Consider the following 23543-nt stretch of genomic DNA (forward strand, 5'->3'; position numbering starts at 1 on the left):
AAGGTGCAAAAATGTTTACAAATTTGAAAACAAACATACAGTATGTGAAAGAAGCAAAGCAGTCTTCATTGTAAATGGAATACAAATTATGTGATCAAAATAAATCTGAAAAGCAATTTATGCTTATAAGACTAAGAATGGATGTTTGAGAAATTCTGGAAATACTGTTTACAACTCATACTCACCCTCATGCTGTTCCAAAACTGTATGACTTTCTTTCTTTTGCAGAACACAAAAGAAGATATTTGAAGAATGTTGGTAGCCAATTGTTGACTTACATTGTATGGAAGAAAAAATGTCTCAAAATAACTTCTTACATGTTCCACAGAAGAAATAAAGTCATACAGGTTTGGAACAACGTGAAGGGTGAGTAAATAAATACAGAATTTCCTTTTTTGGGTGAAATATCCCTTTAACAGCATTTCAACTGCTGTGTTGAACTTCCCAGAACCTCACATTGGATAATTCCATCAAATGTAGCTTTTTTCATGACATAGGGAAAAAAACACAAACACTTTGTTATTAATGACAGTCTTCCGACCTTCGTTTAATAGCAATTCTTGGTTTCCACCTGCTGTGGGAGCTGTGGGAGGACTAGGCCACCCAGTCTGAAGAGAGTTTAACACAGACAAGCTCCTGCAGCACAGAAAAACATGACATCATCTTGAAAGTCTAGAAGCCCATTATGGGCTGAAACAGCATCTGTGTTTTAATCGGCATTCGTCCATGTATGCTTGGGAATTTGGTTCTTAACTCAAACAGACAGTTTACTAAATACATTATAAGTCATCACGGCTTTGGTGGGTTTTTAATCCTAGAGGCACATTGACTGACAAATGCAATATTATATACATAACATACATTGCGGATGCAACAACATGCAACAAACCCATCCATTCCTCTCCCACTCTCTTCTTCAACAAGCTCCAATCAGATTGCATAAATTAATATGCAACATCTGGGTTAGTTGCAACCAATTGCATCATGAGCAGAACCATATATATTTTTAATGGTGGTGGTTGGTCGCTTTACATGGCCAGAATAACCTGATAAGTGTAATAAACCTAATTCTTAAAAGTCTGGATATGTGAAACTGCTTTGCTAAACAAAATGGTTAACAAACTTTTGTCATAGCAATAATTTGACCTTACTGAAACATGTTTGTGGTTTGTATAGGAAGCCAGTTCAAATCTTCCTTTTGCCATTTTAACCCAAACAAGAGTAACTAACCGTCACCCTATAAAACTTCACTCTGAGAAAGGCCATAGAGCAAGGCATAATTCAAACAACCAATGGGAACACAGCCACCAGGCAGCCAGGACAGCACAACATCCAAACATCCTTAACCCCAACCCACTGCCATGCCCTGAGCTTGTTGCTCCACTAACGCTGCATTGTTCAGCTCATTAAGTAGCTAAAGGCTAATTAGACAGCTTACGAGTGGAGGGTAGTAATGCTGTGCGAGGAGGGGGGCATGACAAAATCAGGGTTTTTTGCCAAACTGCATTGTCTTGGAGGCAGTAAAATCATGAAGTTTGAAATGCAAGAGATGCAAGAGACTGACAAGTCACATATGCAGCAATGGTGAAAAAGAATATAAAGTAATTTTTATGGCACATTTTACTGATGACAGTAAATGTTTTGCTTGCCACAACTTTAAAACATTAGAGGCTCAAATCCTACACATATCTAGATCTTATATATACTTATGTCATTAGATATTAAAAGTTTATATATTATTAAATATTACTTATAAGCTATTAACAAAAATATTTTACTGTATCTAAGAATAAACATAATAAAACAGAAATATAATTTCTGATAAAATAAATATCAAAAGCATAATATTTAGTTTTGGCTCCATATTTTGCTTGTTACTGCATTATTTTCCCCATTACAAAAAAAAGTAACATTCATTCAAATTATTATAGCACTATTTTCTATAGCATTACAGGAAGTAAAACAAATAAAATAATTTTTTAGATTTTACTACTAAATTGATCAAGCTTAAGCGATTATAAGAATTATTATAAGTTATAATGAGAAACAAATGTAATATATATATATATATATATATATATATATATATATATATATATATATATATATTAACTTCAAATAATGGTATTTTTTATTAATTTTTAATATTACATACTTTGTGCATATAGTTTAGATTATGTTTGTTGATTAATGTAGATAACCTCATGTAATATTTAATTTGATAATCAAACTTTTCTCAAGAATAAATGATCTTTTGATGAAAATGACTTAATTTTTCAAGGTATTCATGCCCTATGTTGTGCTTTATTCTTTGAAAGTGTCATTATATTGTACTTTTAATCTTAGGTAATGTATTCAAATTCCAACTTACAATGTGTGCTGTCTGTCTACCTTTTTAAATAGTAGTCAACGAATATCACTATTTAAGGTCATGGCCTTGTTCACCTAGCCAACGATGACCTAACATACAGAGCCTTCACACAGCCCTTAATTAACACACAATAGCTGATGCTCCTCGTTTGCCCAGCCAGTCATTCTTTGGGTGTGTATGTGTGTGCTCACCTCATCCTTCCCCATCAATACCCCAGCAATCCCACAAACCAATACCTTGTGTCTGCACAAAGCAACAACCAGACACTGCCAGCTGAGCTGATATAGATCCACAGGTCTCTGTTCTTGTTCAATCAAATCAGCAGCTAAATGTTCAATCTGGGGAAGTCGTGGCCTAATAGTAAGAGAGTCGGACTCACAATCGAAAGGTTGTGAGTTCCAGTCTCGGGCCGGCAGGAATTGTGGGTGGGGGGAGAGCATGTACAGTGCTCTCTCCATCCTCAATACCATGACTGAGGTGCCCTTGAGCAAGGCATCAAACTCCCAACTGCTCCCCGGGCGCCGCAGCATAAATGGATGCCCACTGCTCCGGGTGTGTGTTCAAAGTGTGTGTGAGTGCGTGTGTGTTCACTGCTCTGTGTGTGCACTTCGGATGGGTTAAATGCAGAGCATGAATTCTGAGTATGAGTCACCATACTTGGCTGAATGTCACTTCACTTCACTTCATCTTCCATGTCATCTGCTCAGGATGCAACTATCGAATGCCCGCTTAGTTTCCGCTAATGAAGTTAAAGTCTCCTCGTTTTGGACAAGGTCTTGCCCTAATGCCTACAAAGCATAACAACACTTTCAAATACATTTCAGATTAAGAGAAATCAACACAACACAATACATGTTTAAGCAAGAAAAGTTTGCCGGGAAAAACCAGATATGCTCTAGAGGATGTGATGCGTGGCCTTTTGAATGCGCTAACTCGTGGGAATTGTTGAGTCATAATGAGATTGAACCTTTTAATGACACAGTACTTGTGTGGTCCCATGGGCTAATTAGCATACTAATTGCCACATGCAAATCAGGAGCATTTCTAACAACAGAAGCTGAAGAAGAACATGTCCACTCTGTGACACAAACCCTCATTAGTACTGTAGTAAAAAAAAAAAAAAAAAAAAAAACATAAGAGGCACATAAAACATTATATACTGCTTGACTCTTGTTTTCTTACCAATTAGCAAAGGACTGATTTATGGTTATGACACAAATCCCCAATAGTTTTTAAACTACTTTTCCCCAGGGTCTTTCATGCTTCCATGCAAATACACACATATCTCAAGATGCAAAAGGGTCAACAATGAAATTTAATGTAAGGAAGACTTTGAAATCATAGCCGACAATTGATAATACTGAATTGTGAAAGGCACTGATGTAAAAATATAAATAAAGAGGTTTTAAAAGTTAAAAGTGAATTTAGGTATCACATCATCATAAAAATGGATATTCATTTTGAGCTTTGCTAAAGACTACAATTAAGTGTTATTAATTGTTTATTTTTTATTTTTTTGAGACTCCAGTATAAGAGAGCCTTTTATAATGGACAAGGTAATAAGGAAAAGTAGCATTCACAATTAAATATATCTAACAGTGAATATTAACAAGTACTTGATATTTAATTGTGCATGCTAATTCCCCATGTTTCACAAAAAGAAAAAAGAAAAAAGAAATTTAAAAAAAAGAAAAAATTGATTATATATATATATATATATATATATATATATATATATATATATATATATATATATATATATATATATATATATATATATATATATATATGAAAAACAATCGAGCAGCAAATAGCCATTGTTGTACCAATAAATCATCTTTACTTTTTGGGGGATCAATTACAGTAATTGGAAAAACACAAGCCATATGAACTGTAAAAGTGCCTTCTTCTATTGTATGAGAAACGAAGCTCCTCAGTACTTTGTATTAAAACAGCATTATTTTATAATGTTTTTAATTTAAAGCTCAGGAGTTAGTGAAACCAATTTACTTCATTACACATACAAAAAAGTGCCACGTGTTTTTTCAATATTGTGTAGAAAAACCTCTTAAATGCAGTTTAAGTGTGGTTTGTGCTGAGCCAGCTGTGTGTTTGGTGTGACTTGTGTAAAAAGGTTGAATAGCCATTTGGATACTATTACAAACATCAGCCAAGCATCAGTCACTAATGACAGCCCCAGATGTCAGAGGCCCTACAGGTGGACTGAGTTTCAAGGGTCATTCACAGAAACAACACTGTGCCCAAATCGGTGCTCTCTAAAGACTTTTGTACACCGAAACAATCATTAACAAATCTAAAATCTGATAGCCATTTTTAAACAATCATGTTTTTCTGCTTTAATGCAAGGCTGCACACAAACTGTACATTTAAGATATGCACAGAGTCACAGAATGAGGCAGAAGTAGAGACAGTAAGTAAGAGTGAGACAGGTAGACAGAGCAGTAAATTTCAAGCCATCATCAGTCTGTTGTCTTTGACTCTGTTGGCCCTCTGTGATGGTATTTAAACCCACGTTCTGCCTTTTCTGCCCTCTGCATTTGCTTGACTGATTTGTGGGCTCATGGGACTCGAGATGTGCTGTTTTGTACTGAGCCAGCAATCATTTGCCGCCCTCCCTCTCCACCTTGGCATGCCCCACGTGCTTCCAGTCTTCTTGCTGCCGCTCTTTGATGTGAGATCAGAGAGGGCCGCTTTGGCACACACAATGCTGGTCAATCAGGTTTCAATGTTCTTCAGAGCCGTCTATTGCCTAAATAAGTCAAAACTTCTCTTAAACAGCATTTAATTAAGATTTTCTATTCTTCAGTTTTTTTAACACTTTAATTTAGTCATGTCATTGCATTCAAAAACAGATGGATGGAAATAAAACAAGATATGTCGACTTCCAAGGCCACAATTATAAAATGTCCTTGAATAACTTCAACTGGGATTTTCTGAGTGAATAATGACATATGCAGTTCTAAAAATGTATCAATGAATAATCGTATTATGTAATAATAAAAAGAAAAACAATCCAAATCAAAATTCAAGAAGATTCTGTAATTGATCTGCAAAAGATTACTTCAATAAAGCAGAAAGGTGCAGAAATCTGTTAATGTGGTGCGAGAAATTGTTATTGTAGTTCCAACTGAGCTCCTGGGGCTAAAGCGCTTATTTTATTTGTCTCACGTTCCCAATAACACATAAAAGCCCTGGGTGGAGTAGCGCTGCTTTAACGAGAGCCCCCAGAGTCTGTGAACCCTCAGACGACAAGCATGCTGATCCTGCCAGTAATGGGCCTATAGGCCCCTTGTTAGGCATGTTAATGCATCTGATCTGCAGTCAACAGCAAAAACAAAAATGCTAAAGGGTTAAAAGGTTTATGCTAAAGGGTTAAAAGGGTTTGCTTTAAGTTGTCTGTCTAAGACGCTTCTGGAGCACATTATTAAGTCGCCATTCTAAAGCAAAAGTTTTGATGTAATTAAGTAGCATAGCAGAATTACTGTACACCAGCACAAAATCCGGTTACTGTTTGATATTCAAAATATTGCAATTGAAACCTATTAGGCATTCATAAACTCTGAAACTGAACTGTATGTTACAACCATAGTGTTAAATATTTTAATTATCAAATTAAGCAGAAAACAAAGTAAACACAGTCAAAGAAATAACTGAGCCGGGCTGACTGGAGTTTGCTTGAAGACAGTATGGTTGGTACACAGACCCCTTAATACACATTCCTTCCATCCTGAAAAGATGAATTAGGAAGAAAACAAGAAAAGAACATCAAACCCCTGATCAGGATGAAAGCTCTCCTTCTTAAGAGAATATTAGGAGAGTAAACTGCTTCAGCAGTGGGAGACAAAATATCAAATTTCCTCATTCAACATCAAACAGAATACGATTTTTTTTTTTTTATGTTTTTACCTGCAAAAATATATAAATTCCACACTTATATACATCATATGTATTACATTAAATTATATTATATACAAAAAACAACTTAATACAAAATCTGACTTTCTTGCTAAACCTGCTTGTCCATAAATTTGTCACTTACTTTGCCCCACTTCAGAACTTAGATCATCATATATGTTACACATATATTATATTTAACAACTAAATATCAAAATGACCATTGCAAACCTACAACACTAAAAAAAAAATACAACACTAAGGCTGCTGGACAATCAGATTTATGATCTCTATGGCAGCCAGCTGAATACAGTCCATCTGCGTCTCTCACAATGAACAACATTTTACAGCATCTGCCAGCTGTAGCTCATACGTATGCTCTTTTTGTCCCTTACAGGCACCCTTAATTAGGCTGCCCAATCACTATGCTCCATAAGGGCTGTACTGCCATAGAGATAAAAATCAACTTCTCTTGGCATACATACAGGGAATAGCAGGCAAAGTAGTGATAACAATTTTTAGGGACTCGGTAGATTTATAATTTGACCCTCCTTTATCTACTATGATACAAAAACAAAAGAATTCAGCGCCACAATTCACCACTCCAAGGCAATAAAGTCAAACCCAACAGGGTAAGCTGATGTGCACCTTCACCTTGGCTGTAGATTAGCTGGCTGATTATTCCGGTTCATCTGTACTAATAAGCATCACTAAACAGAGGCGTTTTTTGGATTATAAATAAGCACCAGTCAGTGGAGCTGTTACTGTCCCACTGATAAGCTTTATATCTTCTGACTTTTGTTTGCCTCTGTCTTTCTCTGTGAATGAGGTGATCTATGTAATTTCCAACATCAATAAAAACCAGACATCTTACAGCGGTCTCTGGCACAGAGAGAAAACACAACAAATAGCTTAAATGATAAAACTGTCATTCTGCCTGCGAATCACTGAATCCCTCCAGATGAACTGGCAGGATGGTCCAAATAACCAATTGGAATCAGAATTCCAAACACTGACAGCTTCGTTTCCACGGAAAACCCTCCAAAGCGGAACATATTATGGAATGGCACTCCTGTATTACAATGGAACACTCAACTTATTAAGACCATTTTCTCTATTAAAATTTCTATTTCTACACATTCTCTGATCACACGTCTAGCAGAAAGGGCACTGGACCCGATTAACACATAACTTCAACACATGTTCAACTTGGTACCTGTAATTGATAGCATAAACGTCAAACTCACTGTCAAGCTAAGGGTTTCTGCTGAGAGTCTGCTGTTGACTGATACAATATATGATCCCAAACTAAACCTAAACATACCACCATACTGCAAACCTGATGTTTGCCACCAACACTGAAGATTTTTGGAAAGCATCTAATGTGCCTATATGACCTTTATACAGTACTGTATATCACAAACACACACACACATACATATATACATATTTCACTGAATATAGTTATATGCACTGAAGTATATGCATAGGGACATAGCGAAAAGCAAGTCACTTGCATTGGGAGTCTTACAATGCTCTATGAACTGGCAAATTTCACAAGTACACTGTCTGAGAAAGTTTATGCCAAGCACACACTGCCTAGACCCAGACAGCGGCAGGCATTTACCCACACTTACTGTTGTTCTTTCTTTCTCATCAGCTCCTAACAAAAAGTATTAAATAAAATGCCTCCCTAAGGAAAATAAACATGATTCGGCCCAGTGAATACATCTGTCCTTGGAAAAGAATATAAAAGATCTAACTGTTTAAACAGCTGTGAGGATACGCTGTCCTTTTGAACATTTTTGAGAGACAAGCACTGAAATAACACAGTTCTTAGAGTCACGGCCAAAGGGTCAGATATTAGACAAATGACAGATCTCTTTCTGATGACACAACAGCATGTGTGAGAGGTTGCATATCGGTTATCAGACCAAGTAAATCTAAACTCTGCACATTTTTAATAACACATTTTTTTGAAAGGACAACATGACCCAATATGCATACATATACAGTTCTCTCACACACACAACCAAGTATAATTTGGTGTACTGAGGAGTACGGATATGTGCTCTATCCTTGCATTCAAAAAGGAGCATGTTGGTATCCCACTTCTAGATGAGGTGAAAACTTTTCTAAAAGAACCTTGATGTAAGACTCTTTTTCCCTACAATATCTCTTCTACCTGTCAAAGTCAGTCATTATTTTTCCTATTGACATTCATCTCTGATATAGCGAGGTTCATCGGCCCCCTCTGTCGTGTCTTTCATGTTGTAGGTTCTACCCCTCCGCCCCCACGTGAAGTTCTTATGTCCTACCAATTTAAGCTTGAGCGTCTCTTTTCCCCGTCCCGCCACGCTGCATGAACATGGGGTCCTTCGCCTCGGTGGCCAATTATAGAGCAAGGTAATAAGGAGCCACGTTCTCCTTACAGCCCAGACTGACACTCTCTCCCACTCATTTGTCAACAAATCAGGATGGATGGCGTGGGGGCGATATTGAGCTGGAGGTGTCGCACTCAGAGACGCGGTTGCCGAGCAGCATCTCCTGCTCGTTATCATTGACAAGTTGTCTGGAGCTGCGAGATTTGCAAATCCTTCGCCTTTGTCATCTCAAGATCATTTGTTCGTGATTCAGTACTTATTCCGGTTATAGCTACTTGGGTGGACTAGGCCTACTTTTGGCATTTATCTGTGCCATGGGACTCATATAAGGAAATCAGGAGCTGTAAGTTACACTTAACTCATACAAACAAAACTTAGTTTTCAGAAAGTCACGCGTAAAATAGTTATAGATCTTAGTCTCCTCTTTGGCTATTTAAAAAAAAATAGAGTAGACATGTTAGAGATGTGAAGCAGTGGGCTTTACACATTCTCAGGATATATAAGGGCTCTAGGCTGCAGTCCCAATCCCATTCTCCCTTTTCCTCTCTCATGTCTGCTTTCCTGTCTGCACTACTGTCCTATAAAAAAGTCAAAAGTATCCTACAAAATTATATTTAAAAATGTTAATATTTAATTTTATATATATATATATATATATATATATATATATATATATATATATATATATATATATATATATATATATATATATATATCATATAAAATTATTACATATTATATAAAATGTATTGTATATTGTATCTATATATTAAATACTTATTATTTTTCATAATTGAATATTTTTCCAATGTTTTGGGGGAGTTTTTGATCTCTCTCTCACTCTCTCTCTCTCTCTCTCTCTCTCTCTCTATATATATATATATATACACACACATGCATTGTATCAGCCAATAATTGGTAATGGCCAACAAAAGCTATTTACAGTTTTTAATTATCAGCCACTGGCAAAGAATCTAAGATGTGATCTGAGATACTTACTTGGTTCTTTGTGCTCCTCTGGGCCAGATGAACCCTCTGCCAACAGTCCAGACAAACCAAAGAGCTTCTTCCCATCATCCTCAGCTACCTTCAGGGTGTTTGGTGAACCAGTAGGGACATGAGCACCACCAAAGTCAAAATCTTTTCCCTCCACATCTGTATAGCGGAGGTGGGGTGATGTTTCTGGTTCCATACAGCCCTTCAAGCGCTTTGCAGGGAAGAAGGCAGACTGGTAAGACCCTGCATCACACTCCTCAGGTGGGGAGGAGAACGGCCGGAAGACCCCCACTGCTCTGTGGTTGAACATACCCAGAGGTGAACAGTCCAGATTGGGTGGAGCAAACTGTTGGTGAAGGTGGAGCAGAGGGGTAGGAAAGTCTTGAGAAGGAAATCCTCCTTGTCGATGATACATGGAGGCAAAGGTGTATGAGCCACTGGGGAACGGGAGGTGCATGTCCTTTTCCAAAGTGACTGGCACTCCAAACGGTCGACCGGGCTGGCAGGGTACAGAGGCATCTCGTCCAGCCTCGGCTGTTGATGCCAGGACCATGAGGGCAGGGGAGGTCAGCGGGCTGGGCATGTAGGAGGAGTTCTCCATCTTAAAGGCTGTCCGATGGAGATCCATTTGAGAAATAAAGTGTCCACTCAAATTCAATTTAATGTGATGAAGAGGCCTGAAGAGCACTTGACTCAATGCTTATAGACTTGAGCCTTACAGATCAGTCATACCCTGACTGATACCTGTTTGCAAAAATAAAAAATAAATAATTATAATAATAATGAAAAGAAAAGAAAAAGAAAATTAGTTATTTAAGTAAACAGGCATCCTTAAAGTCTATAGTTCCTGCAGTCATTTTCTTTCTTTAAAAAAATACATAAATTAAAAAAAAAAATGAGACATGACTGAGACAGAAACATTTATTAATTAGACCACAAATAAGTCCTTAAAGAAATGCCTAACAGTGCATGCAGGATGAATAATTTTGTGTGAGTTTATGATATTAACAGAAGTAGTCCATCCTTTAAAAGCACATAGCCCTAATGTTAAAGAAAAAAAAAGGTTGAGGCTGAGCTAATTAATGCAAAATAAATTATCTTGGTTAAATGCATTTTCATAAATAAATAAAAAATCTCTACATAAAATGATAAGTTTCATGTATTCTTGTTTAGACTACTTGTCTCATGGATGGTGCTGGAGCTGCTGTTCTAAATAGCTCTGCCTGTATGTTTAATATTACTCTTAATTTTGTGTTTGGAAATCCCACTTTAAATAGCTTAAGAATTTTAAATCCATAACAACTGTAACTCGACATTTTTATAATAATTTAAATATCGAATATTAAAATCGAATATACTGATTTAAATAACGAGCTATTTTTTATACAGTCTCGGTAATTTGGAAATAATAAAAGACAACAACAAAAGCCCAACAACAGCCCATCATAATTATTATTATTTGTAATAATTTGAACAATGATAATAAATAAATTCTAAATAATAAAAAAAAACTTTGAAACTTAATTCAAATACTAATTAATTATACATATGGAGTAATTTATTATTTGTGCCTGTCAATGTTTTTATAATATAGCGGTGTGAGACGGTGAACAAAGTTTCTAAATACTGCCTTACTGAATCTACTGGATCTGAAATCTGCTTTAGACTAAATTCGATCTAAATATTACCATTCGGTTGCTGCTATATATATATATATATATATATATATATATATATATATATATATATATATATATATATATATATATATATATTATTATTATTATTATATATAATATATATATATATTATATATTACATATATATATGTAATACATGTGATGCATCTTGCGCTCAAAGTTTTAGTGCATTCCAGAAAAGTTAACTCATAATGCTTAGCATACGACAACAAAATGAAACTGATCCTTATAAAACTAAAAATCTCGCATAACTCGACAAGAAAGACTTGCGAAAACATACTTTCCAGCAAATACCATATTAGTAATATATATATAGCCTAGTAAAACAAAGACTCATTGTAATACTCACAATAAAGTAGTCAAACATCTTTATCATCTCAGTCGGAAATCAAACTGTTGTTTTATCCAAGCTCGAACGCAGGTTGATGCCAGTCAGAGGAGTTCGCCAATGACTGAAAGAAAAAGCGCGAAAAGACGCGTTAGAAGATTGTTTTATTTTATTTTTTTTATAGTTTTGAAAAGAATCTCGGAGGTTTAGTAGTTGAGCTGTTTAGTGATATAGATTACAGATGCGCGTGTTGTGTCAACATCCGATCCGCGCGCACTTCTGTTAAGGCTGGCGAGTAGCTCACTGTACCGCCACGCGCGCGCTCCTTCTCTCTATCTCTCTCTCTCTCTCTCTCTCCTCTCAGTCCGTCCCGCACTGTTAACTTTAAATTTATCATCTTTCACCTCCCTGACCAACTTGGATATTTTCTCAAATGTAAATATCCATCCGGCGCCTCTCTAGTGAATGACTAGTTATCGGAGTCTTATAAATGAACATAAAAAAAAATTCCAATGCCTCAAACATAGGCCTACCTTTTTTACGTGTATTAGGAACTCAATACACTACCACTGGTATCCATCTGCTGGTTAAACGCCATATAGCACCTTTAGCAGGGCATTCAATTGACTTCATCTGCCATCTTTCACAGATATAAAACCGTCACAAAACTTGGTTTATTGAATGTAAGACAGCATAAATGCTTCTTTTTTTCTCTTGTAATAGCCTAAATGTTCAGTTGAATGATAAATTGAGAATTTTTCAACATCTGTTTTGAATAATTTGTTAAAAGATCAATGTAATAATTTATCATTTGAATGAAGTCTTACAGTCAGCTGGCCAATATTAATATAATGAAAAAAGAAAATTGGTAATGTAAACATGTTTGACTTGGGCAGCATAAATAAAACAAATAAACCCATACATTTACTTTGGCCATTGTATCTCATAATGACAAACTTTGTATAGAGTGAAGGAAAATAAAATAAAGTTACTTTCTCCTAGAGAACTAAGGTTTTAGCTTGAATAAATTAAATCACAGTTTAATAGAGGTTTCAGACCCGCTAATAATGACTTCCAAGATCATTATCAAAGTCTTTTAAGTCTCTTGCTTCATAATCCAAGTCCTTAAATGAAAATAAACGAATACATTTGCATGCTAGAAGGCATATTTTTGAATATTGAGTCTTACTCTTCTTCTTGGGATTCATTTATTCAGTGGTGAATCAAATTACATCAGTTAATTTGACCTAATTGGAGTTTAATTGCTGTTTAAGTTTGCGGGACAAGCAAGAGAGCAGCGTCTTTTGTCGTGTGGCCTATAGATGCATTATATACTGTCATGCACTGGCAGAAAGCTTTATATAATTTGCATATATTTAGTTTTGGAGGAGTTGCAAATAAAATGTTATTTTCTTTCTCTCTCTCTCTCTCTCTCTCTCTCTCTCTACATATATATATATATATATATATATATATATATATATATATATATATATATATATATATATATATATATATAGACAGAGAGAGAGAGAGAGAAATAGAGAGAGAGAGAAAGAGAGAAAGAAAGATAGAAAGAAGGAAGATATTGTTGGCAGACTCAGGATAAATAACTGTAGTAAGTGTTAAAGTGATTAGCGCTGCTCACCATCTGAGAGCGTGTGAACCAAAAAACTCCCAGCACAGGCAGAAGGCTTGAGTGTCACAAGGAATACAGCGAAACGCATTATAATGTCCATCATTGATTGCTTCCTCCCATGAGTCTTGGCGCCTGCTACCAGGAAACAAAAGGTTAAAATATGATACTCCCCTTTTCTCGCCCCCTCGATGTCCCAGCAGCACCTCTGTTTACGAATTCACATTGCATTCTCTTTCTCTCAGAGTATCCCACAACCACATCTCCACAACAGAAAGGAAACAATATGGTTGTAAAATCTGACATCAGAGTATTTTCTAAACAAGAATTGCAACAGAAAAACTGTTTATTTTCTTTCTGTGCTAAAATAATTTCACATGCATAAAGGTTTCTAAAATGGACAAGGACATGCAGCAAATCAGAGCTTAAGGGGCTTAACAGGACTGTATAGTCTGTGAAGTGTGTAACAGTGAAAGGCAACGACAGGCTGAGACCCCTAAACCCACTGCCGCCTCCTCCCCGCCTCCCTCTGTAAGCTCTGTCTCTCCTCGCCACAGGGCTGACATTGACATGACACTCCCAAAATAATCAACAAACACTCCAAACGGTCTTCTCCCTTCCTCACAGTGTTAGCAGTGACTAACAAACTCCCCTGCATCACTACAGACAGAAACACCTAACAATGCAAGGTGGAAACACCGAACACAACATTACCAACTTTCTTATACTGGGCTACTGTGTTGATACTGTTACCGGAAGGAAAAATACATACCAAATATTGCTTTATAACAAAAGTGTAGGGGGAAATGTGTAGGAAAAGTCATTATCCTCACCCGTATTCATGTCTTCAAAAGGCCTACAGACATACCAGGCCGAACTTCTGTTCTCTGACGTTCCTACATGTTACCTTTAGGACACAGAGAAGAAGAAAGAATGATATTACGTCCCTCCACAATTACCAAGCTAAGCGAAATATTAAAATGTCTGACTCCATCAGTTGAGAAGCAATCGTGATTGGTATTTTAACCTTTGACTACAGTACAATGGAACCAGCTCTTGGAACCAATATTGGAAGGACAGAATCTAATTCTGGAATGATCCTTAGTAATGAGCGTGCTGCCGTGGGGGCTGGATAATGCATATATGAGATATTATATTTTAGGGCTGAAAGTGTTGGGGCAGAGGGGGCTCTTCGAGAGTTGAATAATCACAGGCAATGAGGTGTAGCCTGTGTGATGGAAACACCTTACTGTCTCGCCCGAGGACGGCACTCTTAAATCGAATACAAATGATTTTTATCACATGCAAATATCCCTTAGGTTTTTTGTGGATGTGTCCTGGGGCTTTATTTTTAGATTTTTAGTGCGGTGTAAAATTCTGTCTGTGACTTGAACGGACAGTTTGTCATTGAAGAGCTAATAAATAAATAAATAAAAGTTTAAAGGTGATGTAATATTTTAATGTTAAATACTTGTTTGAGCATTCTGATCAGTCTCACATTCTGTAGCAGCATTTGCTCAAACAATAGAGTGAATTTGAAGACAGTGAAAGGCAGGGAAAACATGTTTGAAAACATATTATTTTTTAAGTTCCATTCTGTGATGATCCTGTTAACAAAGTATTCAAGTGTGTTTTTTTCTTCATTGAAATAAAGCCGAAATAAAATATAAATATTAGAAGAACAACCAAAACAAACAAAAATAAAAATAACTGTTCCCATGGCAAACAAATGAAATGAAATGAAATACTAAATTACTTGAAATAAATGCAAGCAAAATTGAAATATATAAAAAAATAAACCTAATAACATGACAAAAGTACTTAAAAATACGTAAAACTCTTTCACTTTTAATGTTTTGACAAAGTGAGAACGATGTTTATAGATGTACTATGCATGATAAAAAAATGCACATCAGATTTCTTTTAATCACTCAAACAAATAAACAATAAAATAAAATAAATACATCATTTACTCATCCTCGTGTTGTTCCAAACTCGATGACATGATCATTTTGTGTGATGAAAAGACAAATTTTACCTATTTATTCACTCTCTGTCAAGTCATATCAAAAACTGTTTACCTCCCTTTAAAACTCGAAAGCCCTCTCTCTACTCTGCTACGCTCACTGTCCCAATTAAACAATTCCGGCTGTGTGAGTGCGGGGGCAGTGGAGAAAGCTCTAGCTCTGTTAAAGCCACACTCGGCTAGTCTACCGTCGCCCAGGACCTCCGCCGGCTCTATTACCGGCCCCTAATCAATGTGTCAGCATAATATTAGGCTGGGTTAGGTGTCACCATGTTAGAGGCATTAATGGAAGAGCTCCATCTACTCAGCCAGGGGACGGCATTACCGCGGCTGTCACAGTCGACTGAGGACTGGGACAGTATTACTGCTGGCTTTCATACAACATTGGTCACTAAACTAATGGGAGCCTCAGTGGAGGAGACAGAGCTGGGAGAGATGGAGATGAGATGGAGAGGTATGGGGGAGGAGGAGAGGAAATGAGAACAGGGAGTGGCAAAAGAGAGTCAGATGGAAAGGAGGCGAAGGTCTGCTAGCAGCTTCTCCTAATTTGTAGGATCTAATGAATAGGAGAGGGGGAAAGCTCCAGGTGTTAAGAGATTCAATCTGATGTGATTTAAGAGTCAATGAATAACTTTCTTGAGACTCGAATCCATGAAATTGTAAATGTTCGGTCGAAGACACTTTAGAACATCCAGCACTTGCCCTAAAAGTTCACATGACACAATTCGGTGGCATCGGCTTCTGTGAAAGATATCTTTATTCAGGGTGCAGATATGCCAATTCATTTTGTGTCCAAAGATTTGACAAGCTAGACTGAGTCTGAACAGCGTCAGTCAAACAGTCAATCTCTCTCTCTTCTACCCTGACTCCTCAATCTTCTTTTCTCCAGAGATCCTTAAGCCGTTCACCAAGAAATCGAAGAGTCAAGGCAGCAACAAAGACTAATATCGAGGAGAAGAAAAAAAAGAGCTAATACCATTTTAAGTGTTTGGAATGAAATGAAAGCCTATATATGCAGCTTCAGAGCAAGAGATAACTCCTTATGAATAGGTGACATCAAGTGAAAAAGAACTGATGTGGCGGGGGGATCAGTGGCCTATAGGCTCAGAGTTGAGGAACTGACACGGTTTCTAATACAAGTGTTTAAATATTTGATGCACCGGGATAAAGAGGGCTCCCCTTTGAATGAAATTGAGTGTCTGCTGGAGAATCTATTACCAAGAGTCTGATGCAATTTGACAGTAGCAAAGCAGCCTGGGTGTTATTCTTCAATGGCTCCCCAATCTCCTTTCATTACTCCTCTTAAATGTTTCTCTGTCGTGCTTGACTTACTTCTGATTACAGCCTATTTCAAGGAAGGGAAAAAGAAAAAGCAGGGGGGGGGGGTGAATGCGTTTACTGATTCAATCATACAGACGGGCAGACATTTGTATTTTGTAGTGGTATTATATTTTTTCTCCACAACAGATCTTATCTGCAGTGCACTGGTGATCATATCTATGGGACAACAGGAACAAATAATTAAGCGTGAAGACTACCATTTAAAAGCATGAATCACACACTACCATTCAAATGTTTAAGGTCAGTCATTTTTTTGATTGAAAGATATTGATGTTTTTATTCAGCAAAGACATTAAATTGACAGTAAGTGACAGTAAAAATTTAAAATGTGACAAAATAATTCTGTTCTTTTTAACTTTCTATTCAATCCTTAAAAATATATATCATGGTTTCCACAAAAATATTAGGCAGCACAAGTGCTGTCCACAATACTGATAATGGTAAGAAATTATTCTTGAGCAGCAAATTAGCACATTAGAATGATTTCTGAGTAATGGCCATGATTTCCATCAAAGGAATAAATTATTAAAATAAAAAACCTTCATTTGAAATTGTAATATTTATATATACATACTGTACTGTTGATTAAATAAATGCAGTCTGGGTGAGAAGTTTATAAAAAAAATTGGTTTATTTGCTCACATCAAATTATTAGTCTTATGGCTAAAACCTCCAAACCTCCTAAAATTTTACCTCCAAAAAACAGAAGCTGTTTGGTGTATTTGATTTATAATATTCATAATCATACAGGATCTTCATATTGTGAATCTCTGGTGTTGTGAGCGGTTGTGCACTATACCAAGCTGCTGCAATAAACATCATTTTGGATTTCTCTCTATCACCCAGCAGCACCTGCTGTGGCAGTCGGTGTGCAGTCAGGCAGTCTACCAGGTGTGCATAAAAAGACAACAGCATCCTCCAGGACTGACACTGATGTATGGCTTGTTAACACTGCCACTTTATTGTAACCTTCCTGATGGCCATTATGGCAGGCTTCACCCAGTGCTGGCGCGTGAGTTGCCTTTTCTTTAGCAGATCAATAGTTAATGGCACTTTGTTCCACAAACCAGGAAAAGCAATTAAAAGCCATTGATCATGTGCCACATCACTGTCATTAATATGCATGTCTCCTTAACCTTCCATATGAAGGAGTTTAATTTGCCCCCTCTTCCTCTTACCTCAGGGGTGCCAAGGACCCCAAATAAGATACTCCCCTTGCAATAACCCCCTTCCTAAATTATAAAGGTTTAATAGATTTTCACATAAGCAGACTAATTTAGAATGTAAAAACAAATAGTAATTTTGATAACAAAGACAAGCCAAAATATTTAACTGAGTTAAGTTGACAGCATATCTTTTTCTACTATTAGAGAGTTGTTAGATGTATATATGTAAAAAAAAAAAACAAAACAAAAAAAAAACAATGAAATGCTAATTTATTAGTAATTTGCCACAAAAATTATTTTTTATGTTAAAAGGGTAAAATAATCTTTATTAATTCCATCAGTGATTTCCAATCCATTTTAAATTTAAATGAAATCACCTTAACCTTTTCACATTAAACAAAATAAAAGTAATATGTTGAATTTTTAAATGGTTAGTTCACCCAAAAAATTAAATTTGTCCATGTTCTACTCACCCTCGAGGCATCCTAGATGTATGTGACTTTCTTCTTTCAGAATAATCAATTGGAGTAATATTAAATATTGTCCTTGCTCTTCCAAGCCTTTCAGTGGGAGTAAGCGGGCTTGTTGTCAACAGTTAAAAAGATGTGAAATAAAGTGCTCGTCACTAACCATACAACGCTGATGTACTAAGCAAGGGGCAAGGAACTCGACCGGAAGTTGAAGTCGGGTGGGGGCTGCCATCTTGTAGCAGAACTTCACTTGCGTTAGCATTCCCATTGACTCCCATTCATTTTGGCGTCACTTTGACAGCGAATAACTTTACATCTGAGGCGTTTAAAGACTCTGTTTGTCCATTATTTATTTCTAAAGATACACGACAATGTATAAAGGGCTCCATTACCTTCTATGTTACATTATGGCCCCGTATAAACAGTTTTTGTAAAAAATAGGCTAACGATTGCGTCATAACCACTCGGCTCTCTGTCGCATTACCGTACAGACAGGAGGAGAAGCTCACAGGCAATTAACTTAATATGGCATACTGGCGTTACATTTTAAAATACTATACAAAATAATTAATCAGAATAATTACTCCTGCTCACTCACGCCAAAGAACTCCCCGCTCAAGCTCGCCGTCTCTGCAAGATTAACGATGGCAGTTTGCATGCACAGCTACTAGAAGATTTACATCTGTCAGACAGGTTGCTGACGTCGTCAAGCTTCGTTTGAGTCTGCGCGTCAGAAACGGAAGTGCTAAAAAACACTAAAACTGGGCTTCATTTGTCTCAATTGAGTTCCAATGGGGTCGCTGTGTCCATTTCTTTTACTGTCTATGGTACTAAGTCATCTGCCTGCACGTCTTTTGTCTTCCGTCTTCCGCCTGCATGTCTTCTAAATCCCACAGTCAGCAGATATTAGAAAAAAAATTATTACATTTGAAATCTAGATATTTATCTTACAAAAATGCATGGATTCGCTTTATTCACCCCCAGAGCAGTGTGAGGGACGTTTTATTACAGATGCTCGCACTTTATTTTCACGTCTGTTGACAACAAACACCCGCTTACCCCTATTGAAAGCCTTGAAAGAACATGGACAATTTTAAATATAACTCAGATTCGATTATTCTAGTAGAAAGTCATATACACATAGGCTAGGATGCTTCGAGGATGAGTTTAAGATGGACGAATTCTCGGGTGAATAAATCCTTTAATATGTTAAAGCAACGCTTTCTGTGTTCAAAATTTGCAATGTATATAATGAGTGAGTACATCATAAATTCATCTACCAAACCACCTTTTCGTCTTATCTCAAATCACTATGGTACATTTACAATAAGTGATTATTTTTGGACTATTGCAGCCTGTTTGGGTCGTCACCGCTGCAGAGTAACACATACCTGCGTGAATCACCATATAGACATAAACTTGAAGAAGTAGATCCGGTTAGAATGTTCTTCCACGGGATGCATGCAGTTCTGTTTATTAACTGCTAGAGTGCCAAAAGGTTGCTTTATATTTGGCGTTTTTTGTTTTTTCACATTTTTTGTTGACCCCCAAACAACCTTTCTCACAATCCAGTTTAAAAAACATGGTCTAATCTACAATTTAAAACCAGTCTACTGTCTTAAATTACAAGTGCAAACACACATACTCGAATGCACAGTAGAGGGATTATCTGTATCATCACTTTATAGATTGTATCCAGTTACAGTCATATGTAATCTATACAGCACAAATGCCTGTGTTAAATTACATTCTGCCTAAATTCCTCACTGCTCTGAGGAGAAAAAGTGTCAAAGTGGAAAAGGCCTCTGAACTGCAGCTTGCGACCTCTCAGCTTTGATTTCCTGCCTGGTGTCGCACCTGTTTTTTACTGACAATATTGTTACAGACAAGAGGTGGCAGGTAATCAGCAAAACAAGGAAAGAGGAGAGTCAGTGGTGGCCAGCAGTATTGCAGCAGGCAGGAAGATCAGATGGGTTATGCAAAGAGGAGGTGATCTAAATTATCTGAATCCAACAGACACAACATATCTGAATTACATGACAAGGCAAGGCAAATTATATGATTACATCAGCCATGAACAAAACGATGCAGTGTGCATTATCTCCTCAGCGTGCAAATAGCTTTGACAGGCAACTCTGATAAGTGAAACCATAGAATGCATAGAAAGCTTGATGATGCGATGCAGCACAGCCATTTTTAACCTTTCCTCTCTTTGTTGTTTGACTAATTTAGCAGACATCAGTCTGCTGCTCTTTTCAGGCTTGTGTAAAATGTTAAGTGGGAGTGGGAGCAGCACCACCAAAGGGAAAGCTATTCCTGCCTAATTACCGCAGAACTAAGGATATCTGCATGTTAGCACATACAAGCTGCTGTGACACATCACTTCATTGTCATGATGAGGCCCTCGGCCTTTGCCAATGCCTGGCAAGGGTGGCCTCATCCCACGTCACTAAGAATTAGTGGAGGCAATCTCTAAGCCTTAAGGCAAAGTCAGAGATGGGAGGGGGTTAAAACTGAGAACTGTCAGGAACCTTACTGACCTGTAATACTGCTGTTCTTGAGGGAAAATCATGAAAATCCTTGGCTTTGAAGTAGGTATCAAGACAACCAGGGCTTGAAAAGCACACATTCATGTATCCATATTTCAAACTGCTCATCCTCTGCATACATGTAGAAGCAAATAAAAAATAGTTTATTTCAATTTAGAACATCAAATATAATTCTGACATTTAAACCTTCATTAATACGCAACATTGCACAACTAATATTACATATTAAAAAGTTAAAGAAATCACACTTACCAAATTGTTGTTATGTTTTTCAGCACTATTAGAACTGTGCTGTGTTTAGCTTGGCCAGAAGTACAGTGGTATTGCAGTATAGTAATCATTATTAGTATAGTAGTCTAATACAATAATATATATATATATATATATATATATATATATAATGTATTTAAAAATTATAGTAATATATAGCATATAGTATTAATAAAATAAAATTATATGACTTTTCTCTCTAAATTAATGATTTGTAACTGTTATTTTTGTGAAGACACAAAACTGCACGTAAAGTGCACTTTGTTTTTTAGAAGCAGATTTCTTTTAATCATAGCTTATACCCCAAAATCTCTAAATGGACCAGTACATGAAAAAATATGGTTTAGCATGTAGTGTTTTTTTTACTAAGTAACATAAATTCTGAAAAAAATTGAAGTATTTAATAAAAAAAAATTACAAATATGAACTTTTAAAAGTTTTACTTTTAAACAATACTGTGAAATTGCATATCAGCTGTTTTGGATTTGCCATTAATGAAACAAATGTTATATCCAGCTAAGTTTAGCATACTAAATCTAATCTAATAAATCTAATTTAAACCATTTGTTTAAATATTAACATTTGACAGGAACTGTATTTAAACCCCTCGGCACCTTTTTCCTGCTTTTGTTGAAAAAGGAAAATAAATGGTTCCTCTGCCCTGTGGATGTAATGCAAGTCATAACGGGCAGAAAGAAATCCAGAACAGAGAGAACCACAGTGCCTCTTGTTATCCTGTTCCCAAGTTAGGTGGCGGTTGAGGGGGAGGGCTGTGAGAGGTAGCGAGGCATCACATCTTCTCCATTTAATTGGCAACGGAAAAGAGTAGGGATGTGGTTAGTATGAATCCAGTCAGTCAGCCACATAGTCTATTACAGGCACGCTGGCATTCCAAACTGTTTCTTACTGTCCTGATGGAGGTGTCAGGTCAGTTCCAAGCATGGCCTCCCTCTGGCTCTAACGCCTCTGTCCCGCTATGTGCTGTCCAGGTGACGGTGATTGTCTCCAGGATTCTCGCGGCGGGATGACTCACCTGTCACTAACTGGTCACAAAGCATTTACCTAGTGACAGAAATCCAATTAGACTTTGATATAGGTGACACTGGAGAAAGAAGGGCGGAGGTGAGATGCAAAGACGAATGCAGGCACAGACTGAGGGATGAAGGAAAGAGAGAGCTTATATTTACAGGCTGAGAATGAATATTACACGTTACCTGTTTCACCAACATAAACTTTCAAAGGACTAAAGCAAATATCATAAGCTGTACTGTAGTAAAACCACTGTTGACAGAGAGATTAAATAATCCTTTGTGACCAAAGGAGGCAAGGGAGACAATCCCTGAAAATGTTACCTTCACATTTAATGGGCCTCCAGCAGCAGATGATGTTGATGCTCACTTCTAGAATGTTAAGCAATGTGTTGAGGTCTGTCCGGAAATCATCTGCCAGTAAAGTGTCAGAGGTGAGTGTACCTCTGTGTTGTGGATGACTGCACATTTATTCATGACACAGTTCTAATTACTTTAAACAGGATGTCATCACCTCACACAGTTAGGGTCATTGGGGTGGATCATATGTTGTTATAACTGCAAAACATATATTACCATGACAGGATTCTGTTGATCCATATTGTGGAAAAGGGCAAGCATGAACAGACAAGTATCTAAAGAAATCGCTCACACAAAAAATACTGTCATTATTTACTCACCCTCAAGTCATTCCAAAGTCTTTCTTCAGTGGAACTTAAAAGAAAGAAGTTTATCAGTATGTTAACTCTTATTTAAATGAAGAATAAAGTATTAAAGCACATACACACACACACTATAAAAAAGAAAAAAAAAGCAAAGTTGAATTTTCATTTCATCACTCTTGTCTTCAGTGTCACATGATCCTTCAGATATTATTCTAATGCTGATTTAGTGCTTAAGAAACATTTGTTATTATTATTATTATCATAGTTGAGAACAGTTGTGCTGCTTAAAATCTGACGGAAACCATAATACGTGTTTTTCAATATTTTGTAAAGAATTCTTCAAAATCAAAGTTCAAAAGAACAGCATTTATTAAAAATATATATATTTTGTGACATTATAATTGTCATTACTGTCCCTTTTGATCTATATAATGCATCCATGCTAAATAAAAATACTAATTTCTTAATGAAAAAACTGATCTTAGTGTACATATAACTACTAAAGCTCAGCTATGAATCGAAGAGTGGATTGCAAAAGACACTTTAAGAGCAGGAGCTGCTTTGTGGAATACAACACGTCTTTTTTTCTGAACTGGTTTGAGAAATGAACCATAACGGATACTCCATAACGACTGAAGAGAGAGAATTATTGCCCCATGTCCAGATCGATAGTGAATTAGCCAGTTCGCTCATCTCTT

The 23543-nt window shown here is 36.6% G+C and overlaps 1 protein-coding gene across 1 annotated transcript in view; it reads right to left on the minus strand.

The window, feature by feature from the left end:
• LOC113069874 (E3 ubiquitin-protein ligase RNF220-like) overlaps positions 1-10582 on the minus strand; it is a 40442-nt gene extending 29860 nt beyond the window's left edge. The window contains exon 1 of the mRNA XM_026242969.1: positions 9670-10582. Coding sequence (XP_026098754.1) covers positions 9670-10294 — 625 coding nt within the window. The 5' untranslated portion in view covers positions 10295-10582. The remainder of the gene's footprint in view (positions 1-9669) is intronic.
• Between the last annotated feature and the right edge of the window lie 12961 nt (positions 10583-23543).

The sequence above is a fragment of the Carassius auratus genome, unplaced genomic scaffold (genome assembly GCF_003368295.1).
Source record: "Carassius auratus strain Wakin unplaced genomic scaffold, ASM336829v1 scaf_tig00002576, whole genome shotgun sequence".
Lineage (NCBI taxonomy): Eukaryota > Metazoa > Chordata > Actinopteri > Cypriniformes > Cyprinidae > Carassius > Carassius auratus.